The 8,637-nt window shown below is 35.6% G+C and overlaps 1 protein-coding gene and 2 pseudogenes across 1 annotated transcript in view; all 3 read right to left on the reverse strand.

Annotated features, from left to right (window-relative positions):
• Positions 1-2,178: 2,178 nt before the first annotated feature.
• LOC128288600 (30S ribosomal protein S3, chloroplastic-like) lies at positions 2,179-3,336 on the reverse strand (annotated as a pseudogene).
• Positions 3,337-3,690: 354 nt separating this feature from the next.
• Positions 3,691-6,397, reverse strand: LOC128288601 (50S ribosomal protein L2, chloroplastic-like; annotated as a pseudogene).
• A 1,400-nt stretch (positions 6,398-7,797) lies between these two features.
• The window catches only part of LOC128288605 (protein TIC 214-like), a 1,182-nt gene continuing 342 nt past the window's right edge, over positions 7,798-8,637 (reverse strand). The window contains exon 1 of the mRNA XM_053024903.1: positions 7,798-8,637. This exon is cut by the window's right edge and continues 342 nt beyond it. Within this exon, the coding sequence (XP_052880863.1) occupies positions 7,852-8,637 (786 nt within the window). The 3' untranslated portion in view covers positions 7,798-7,851.

The raw sequence follows: 8,637 nt of genomic DNA on the forward strand, positions 1-8,637 counted from the left end.
TACGTGAGACACAATCTACTATTAATCTATGCCATTTAAATACTCTAAATACTCTAACTATACTTGGGTCTCGTCTTATAATACCTCGGGCTAATGAAACTATTTTAGTGAAATTTAACTGTCTCAATTCGGGCGATCGCACCAAAAATTCGAGTTCCTTTTGGTTTCCTTCTTGATCAGACAACGCAGCATTGTCATCATATCGTATCATCCGTTGTCGCGTTTGAGTTCTTTACGAGTACGTACAATACAGCTCTGATCACTTCTGATCTTTCTAGAGGTGTATTTGGTACTGCTTCCTTGATCACAGCAACAATAACGTCACCAATATGAGCATATCGGCGATTACTAGCTCCTATGACTCGAATACACCAATTCTCGGGCTTTTATCTGCTACATTCAAATGGGTCTGAGTTGAATCATTTTGAAATCTCTTTTTCAATAACAAGGACGAAAAAAAAATATTGTTTAAAAAAAGAAACTCGCAATTGTTTTTATTCCCAAGACAAGACTTCTTTCCTTTGGTTCTATATTTCTATCCTGAAATAATGAATTGAGTTTTTATAGGCATTTTTGACGCCGCTATTGAAATAGCCTTTCTGGCTATATTTTCAGCTACTCCGCTCATTTCATAAAGTATTCTGCGGTTTAACGACAACTACAATACTCAGGAGATCCTTTCCCCGAACCCATACGTGTTTCTGTAGGTCTTACCGTAACGGGTTTGTCTGGAAATATACCCATATTTTCCACCGCGTACGTTTTCGTATTGCGCGGCGCTTGCTTCGTCTAGATGTAATCCAAGCGGGTTCAAGTGCTTGAAAGCATATCTACCGAAACAAATCCGATTACCTCGATAAGATATCCCCTTCATTCTTCCTCTATGTTGTTTACGAAATCAGGTTCTTTTGGGGTTATAGTTGATGGTTGTTGTTTATGAATTCCATCTCTACTAGAACTGGACATGAGTTTCTTCTCATCAGCTCCTCGCGAAAAAAATGAATAAAAATATTTAATTCTTAATCTTAAGATATACGGGTAGTTAATGAATAATTGAATCTTGGGATTCTTTGCTTTGCGATTTATCTGATCTATTAGAAATTTGTATATCTTGTTTGGATCTATTGGATATATATATAAGTATAAGAATTAAACACGGATTCTATTTCTAGATAATGTCTTATCTTGGTTTTGTTATAATGTTATAACGAATCTTTATTTTGTTTTTATCATATTCATATCAGATTCAGATCGACAAAATTGAACAATCAAATTAAACTCAAATTTTCGCGGGTATTTATCTTTTCTAGTTCGGTTGTCAGGTTAACCATGACCTCTCAGAATCAGAATAAAAGAAATGCAGTGGTCTCTGGTTTGTTCCGCCATCCTCCCGATAAATCATTAGGATTCGTTTTCAATAGAATCCTCTGCATTCTGGGTTCCGTCGTCCCCATCGCTCTCGATTAATGCTTGGTCTGAATTCTCAATGGAGCCTTAATTTATTAATATTTATTAATTTAATTTTTAATTTAATATTTATTTAATAAAATAAAATATAAATTTCTTCTTGAGTCAACCTTCTCAGTCTTTATTGACTTAAGTTAAGGCTCTTGATTTTTTCTTCAATGAACAGATATTCATCTAATTATTGATGAATCTCTATTGATGCTCTATTACATTGCTCTTTATGAGATGCTTCATAGACCTTACATATTGGAATCCTATATCATTTCATTGCTATTTCTGTTTCTCTCTTTCTCTCATCCTTCTATTTATCCACATACTTTTTATTTTGCTTCACAATTTCGATCTATTCATAATCAGATTGGTTTGTCTTTTACTTAATGCAAAAAAATTCAGTTGCTATAATGATAACCAATATATCATATCTTGACTGATTCTTTGGATCAGATAATCGAAGCGATGAGTTGGTTATTAATGCTATAGTTATTAGCTTATACTGTGGTCCGCCCATTTTTTTGAATCCTAAGCCTAAAAACCCAACGAGTCGCACACTAAGCATAGAATTATATCAAATGATCAATCAAATTTTTATTTAACCTTATAGAATTTAGAACTGCTCATTTTTTGATTTTTATGTTCAATCAAAAATCAAAAGAATTGTCATTTTTGTTCTATCGCAGAATAGAACGTAAAGACAAGGAAGTCTTATTCTTATTATTCTTCGTCTATAAATATCAAATTTTGATTCCTAATACCCCATAGATAGTTCGAACTCTATAAGAGCAATACTCAATTTTCGCTCCAATGGTTTGTAGAAGACCCTACCTTCTCAGATCCATTCGACGCATGCGATTTCTTTTCCGTCGATACGCCCTGCAATTTGTATTTGAATTCCTTTTTATCCGCTTGCTCAGTTAATTCAATAGCCTTTTCATTGCCTTTCGAAATGAAACTCGATTCTTTAATTGTCCGGCTATAAATTCAGCAAGAATATTAGGGTGCCCATAAGGATTCTTGTAATAACAATGTTGAGTTTCAGTTCATACAATTAAGTTCTTTTGCACATTCATCTGTAGTTCTTCGAGTTTTCATTGGCTTATCTTCAATTAATAATTTAGGAAATCCCATATAGATTATCACCTGAATTAGATCCAGTCTTTTTGAATCTCTATACGTGCAATTCCTCGACACCAGAAGATGATCTCATATTTTTGTACATAATTCTTGATACAGTCTCTTATTTTTTTATCTTCTTGTAGACCCTCGGAATACTTTTTCGGTTGTGCAAACCAAAGAATGATGACTTTGGTTGTACCAAGTCTGAAACCAAGTGGATTTATTTTTGTCCCATAATCCTCCACTACTATATATTAGGATATGTCATATTTGTGTTCTTATTTATCCCTTTTTAGCCATCCTAGCCATCCGGTTTTTTTGGTTTTGGGCGCAGCATATATCTGTCAAGTGGTTCAAATTCAAGATCTTTCAATGCAATAGTTATATGACAAGTGGGTCTTTTTATCAGATAACTCCGTCCTCGAGCTCGAGGTTTTAGTCTTTTCAGAGTAGTTCCCTCATTTACTGCGACTTGACTAATGATTAAACTATTTGAAAACCCCTATTGTGACGAGCATTTGCTGCTGCAGAATAAACCAATTTTAAATGGGATAACATGCTCGATAAGCATGAGTTCTAGTATCATAAGTGTTTCTTCGTAGGAACGTCCACGAATCTGATCAATTATTCTTCGTGCTTTGTGACAGACATACATATATGTTGACCTAAAGCGTATACTTCGTCTGAAGTTGTATATGGGTTCCTCCTGTGTTTCTTTATCTTTATCATAAGTTTACCTCTCACTAATGATTTCATTAATTAATCTCTATTTTTTATTATAAAATTTATTATAATAATATTAACGACAGATTTATTATCATTTTGCGTGTCGCGAAAATTTATAGTAGATGCGAATTCTCCCAATTTATATCCTACCATACGATCCGTTTATAAATGGGCAAATTTTGCTTCATTATGGATAGCGATAATGGCCGATCATTAATGGTATAATGGTAGATGCTCTGGACCAAGTTATTATTATTTCTTTTCCGCTTTTGTATTAAGCCTTTCGATTTTTTAATAAATGATTTGCTACAAAAGGATTTTTTTTAGAGCCATTTTCTTTTAAAATATATTTTGTTTTTGTAAAGACGAAGAAAAAAATCTCTCCTATTTACTCCGTCGACGAAGAATCAAATTATCACTATATTTATTCCTTTTCTACTTCTTCTTCCAGTGCAGGATAACCCCAAGGGTTGCGGGTTTTCTACCATTTGGGCCTCCTTCCACCCCCATGGGGATGGTCTACAGGTTCATAACTTCTCCTCTTACTACAGGACGCTTACCTAGTAACATTTAGATCCGGCTCTACCCAAACTTTCTGGTTCACCCCAACATTTCCCCACCTGTCCGACTGTTGCTGAGCAGTTTTTGGATATCAAACGGACCTCCCCAGAAGGTAATTTTAATGCCGATTTCCCTCCTTTGCAATCAGTTTCACCACCCGCTGCTCTAGCTAATTGTCCACCTTCCAAGTGTGATTTCTATGTTATGTATGGCCGTGCCTAAGGGCATATCAGTTGAAGTAGATTCTTCTTTTGATCGATCAATCAAAACCCCTTCCCAAACTGTACAAGCTTCTTCCAGCATTGCGGCTTTCTGGATGTAGATGATGATATCTATACAGATGGATTCGTATAATTCTTATCGTATAATTCTTATATATATTGTACAATGAAGTACCACATGAGTGGATATATAGGAATCCAAATCTGTCGAACCACTCATGTTATGATCTTCTACATCTAGGTCTTCCGTTCCGTCATCTGGCTTATGTTCTAGCATTCAGACCGATGATGACTCTGAAATACGTCGATACTTCCACATATTATGGGTAACGTAGGGACATCTCTATTTTCCCAGGGAATCTTTAGAATTACCACTGCTTGCTTTCAATTCGCCTCTGACCATCAAATGAAATGTGAATAACCCGTCCTCCTCTCTTTGAAACAAGGGCGCTTCTGGTTCTGTCGGTGCTTGAAACAATTTTGTCTTCTCCATATTACTATATCTCTAAGTCAATAATTTTTATATGAGACTACTGAACTCAATCACTTGCTGCCGTTACTCTTCAGTTTTCTGTTGAGGTCTATCCTGTGAGTACTCAAATTGGATCAGTGATCGATTTTTAGGTTTCGTCGTAAACCTATTGGTTCCTTCAATTACGTAAATCAATAGTTCAAACCGCACTCAAAGGTGGGCATTTCCCATTTTTATAGGAACTTCTGTACCAGAAACAATGGTATCTCCAATTATAGCCCCTCTGGGATGTAAACACCATCCCATAGTGTATGAGACAAATGTATGCATTTCGGGGTCGTATTCTATGTTTGATTCTATATATATGTCTTTTCATTTCGTCGAAAATCAATTTTACGGTATAGACGCTTATGACCTCCCCTCTATGCCTTGCGGTAATGATTCCTCTGGCATTACGACCTTTACCACAACGATGCTGTCCATAGATCAAATTATTTCGTGGATTGGTTCCTTGTCTACGGCTCCATTGCGTGTGCCAGGGTAGAAGTTTTGTATAAATGTTATGCTATTAAGTATTTTGATTTAAGTTCTTTTCGTTCTAAGAGGTGGAATAGAATAACCCGGTTGAAGCGTAATGATCATACGCCTGTAATGCATTGTATGTCCCATAATAGGTCCCATTCTTCTACCCTTTCCGAGTCGATGACTATTCATAGCTATTACCTTGACACCAAAGAAGAGTTCGACCCAATGCTTTATTTCTGTCCTAGTTGATCCTGATTCGACATTAGAAGTATATTGATTTTCACCAATAACCGAATACTTTTGTCTGTAACTACTACATATTTGATTCCATCCATAAATCTATTTTCTTCCCTATGAGTTCGAGTCTCAATAAGAATGCTAGTTCTTACTGTTCATATGTTATGATATGAATATACCACACAATTCGTTATGTATAGATGATGAGATTCCATTGATACAGAGCCAATTCCAATAGACTTATTGGAGGGTCCCATGGCGTGCATCCAGTAGAATTGAACCTACAATTCGCCAATTATGATTTGGGCGCGCCATTCAGCCATGGATGCTTGCAGGGATCCTCGTACATGGTGAATAACCAAATTCAATTGAAATGAAATCTTTAGGATAAATCAATGCAATTTAGGAGGAATCAATGAAAGGACATCAATTCAAATCCTGGATTTTCAATTGAGAGAGATATGAGAGAGATCAAAATTCTCACTATTTCTTAGATTCATGGACCCAATTCAATTCAGTGGGATCTTTCATTCCATTTTTCCACCAAGAATTTTATAAAACTCTTGGACCCCCAATTTAGGTATCCTACTTTCACGCAATTGGGTTCAACAAACAATCGATATTTCACGATCAAGGTGTAGTACTATTTGTAGTAGCGGTCCTTATATCATATTAACAATCGAAATATGGTCGAGAAAAAATCTCTATTTGGGCTTCTTCCTATACCTATAGAATTCCATTGGACCCAAATGATACATTGGAAGAATCTTTTGGGTCTTCAATATCAATAGGTTGATTGTTTCGCTCCTGTATCTTCCAAAAGGAAAAAGATCTCTGAGAGCTGTTTCCTGGATCGAAAAGAAGTACTTGGGTTCTCCCAATAACTAAAAGTGTATCATGCCTGAATCTAACCGGGGTTCGCGGTGGTGGAGGAACTGGATCGGAAAAAGAGGATTCTAGTTGTAAGATATCTAGAAACCGTCGCTGGAATTGAGATCTCATTCAAAGAGAAGATATCAAATATCTGGAGTTTCTTTTTGTATATATATGGATGATTCGATCCGCCAAGGACCATGATTGGGAATTGTTTGATCGTCTTTCTCGAGTAAGAGGCGAAACATAATCAACTTGAACTCAGGACAGCTATTCGAAATCTTAGTGAAAGACTGGTTTGTTATCTCATGTTTGCTTTTCGTGAAAAAATACCAATTGAAGTGGAGGGTTTCTTCAAACAACAAGGGGCTGGGTCAACTATTCAATCAAATGATATTGAGCATGTTTCCCATCTCTTCTCGAGAGGAAGTGGGCTATTTCTTTGCAAAATTGCTCAATTTCATATGTGGCAATTCCGCCAAGATCTCTTCGTTAGTTGGGAAGAATCCACGATCGGATTTTGAGGAACATATCGAGAAATTGGATTTGGTTAACAATGTATGGTTGGTAAGCAGGGATCGATTTTTTTGGTTTGGAATGTATCGTCAAATATTCAATATGATTCCACAAGATCTAGTTTCGTTCAAGTAACGGATTCTCGCCAATTGAAAGGATCTTCTGATCAATCCAGAGATCGTTTCGATTCCATTAATGTAAAGTTCGGAATATCACATTGATCAATCAAAGAGATTCAACAACTAAAGAAAAGATCGATTCTTTGGGATCCTTCCTTTCTTCAAACGGAACGAACGGAGATAGAATCAGACCGATTCCTGTGCCTTTCTGGATATTCCTCAATGTCCCGGCTATTCACGGAACGTGAGAAGCGGATGAATAATCATCTGCTTCCGGAAGAAATCGAAAAATTTCTTGGGAATCCTACAATTTTCTGTTGCTAATGATTTTATATTGAGTGTATCTAGTGTCTGTTCAAGGTCGTGATAATCAGTAGTAAGAAGTAGAGCATGAATCTTATTTATCCAAAATGGATCCGTGTTTTTTTTATAAGTTTGATTTATGCTTAAAGGGGAACCCCATTTTTTGATTCTTCCGCGGTAGGGTCCATGCAAGAAAGGATCATATAGTTTAGGCAAGTATTCTCGTTTAGTTTCATTATTAGAGAATCGAGTCCTTTTTTCAAGTATGCCCAGATCAAAAGATTCCTTATCTAAAGATTCGACTCTTTTTATAAACTCCTTACTCAAATTTCTTCTTTTTAGTTCATTGATAAAACTCCAATCAGTATACAATTCATCAGAAAACCATTTTTCTGGTGTGAAAAAATATATTTTTTTTTGTATCATTTCCCCAAAAGTTGCTAAACTGGGTGGATACGTAAAGATATTTTTCTTTTCCATCACTGACATGTATAAAAAATATTGTGACATTTCATTTTTATAGCATTTTCAACCCGGTCATTTTTATATATCGCAAAGGTCGATTCCATCGTTTAGAATCAAAAGAAGTGTCACAAGAGGTTTTCAATCCATAATAAATATTTATCTTCTTTTTTTTAATATTTCTAACTTCGAACTTTCTTGATTCCCATCCAGATAAGAAGTTTCATAAACCGGTCTATTTTTATAGTATGTCTCTTTAAAACGAAAGTGGAATTCGCCCTTTATTTTTTTTTTTTTTCTTTCCAGTCACTCGTAGCTTTTCTGTTTCGTCGATTTTGCTCGGATCCACCTCTTCCTCCGAAAAAAGGGAAGAAGAAGTATTTTCTTCGGTCCCCTGTTTCTGGTTAGCCCCTCCCCCCTCGGAAATAGTTTCTATTTCTATGTTTCTTTCTTCCTCACTTTCCCCCACTTCTTCCGGTTCGGAAATTCCTTTCAGTTTCTTAGTTAGAATGGGTGACGGTATTCTGCCTAAATAGTAAACACAGGTAATAAATAACAGAATACTAAAGATTCGAGCCATAGAATTTCTAAATTCTGATACAAGATACTTATTAGATCGAATAAGTACATTAGACCTAATTAAATTATTTTGTTGTATCCAGACTAATACCAACCCAACCCATTTCATCAATAAAATATGACCAATTAACCAACCAACAAAACTACTTGTTACAAATAACATATTGTTGTTGCATCGAAACATATAGATGTTGACTAATCTGGCTAACATTGAACTTGGTAAAATGAAATGGTTGAATAATTGAATAATGAGATTATTCAGGAATACACATTGAATGCTAAGATTACGCATTGAATTTCTGGTAGGACGTCTATGATCAAAAAAGTCTTTGTGATTGTTCCAGAAGAAATGAAACAAAAGATACGGTAGAGCTAGGACAGTTATTGTATGAGGTTTACCCAATGCTAAATGCAGAGGTACATAGTAGATTGATATGAACATCATGAGCTGGCCTGCAATAAA

Source organism: Gossypium arboreum, unplaced genomic scaffold (genome assembly GCF_025698485.1).
Source record: "Gossypium arboreum isolate Shixiya-1 unplaced genomic scaffold, ASM2569848v2 Contig00238, whole genome shotgun sequence".
Classification (NCBI taxonomy): Eukaryota; Viridiplantae; Streptophyta; class Magnoliopsida; order Malvales; family Malvaceae; genus Gossypium; species Gossypium arboreum.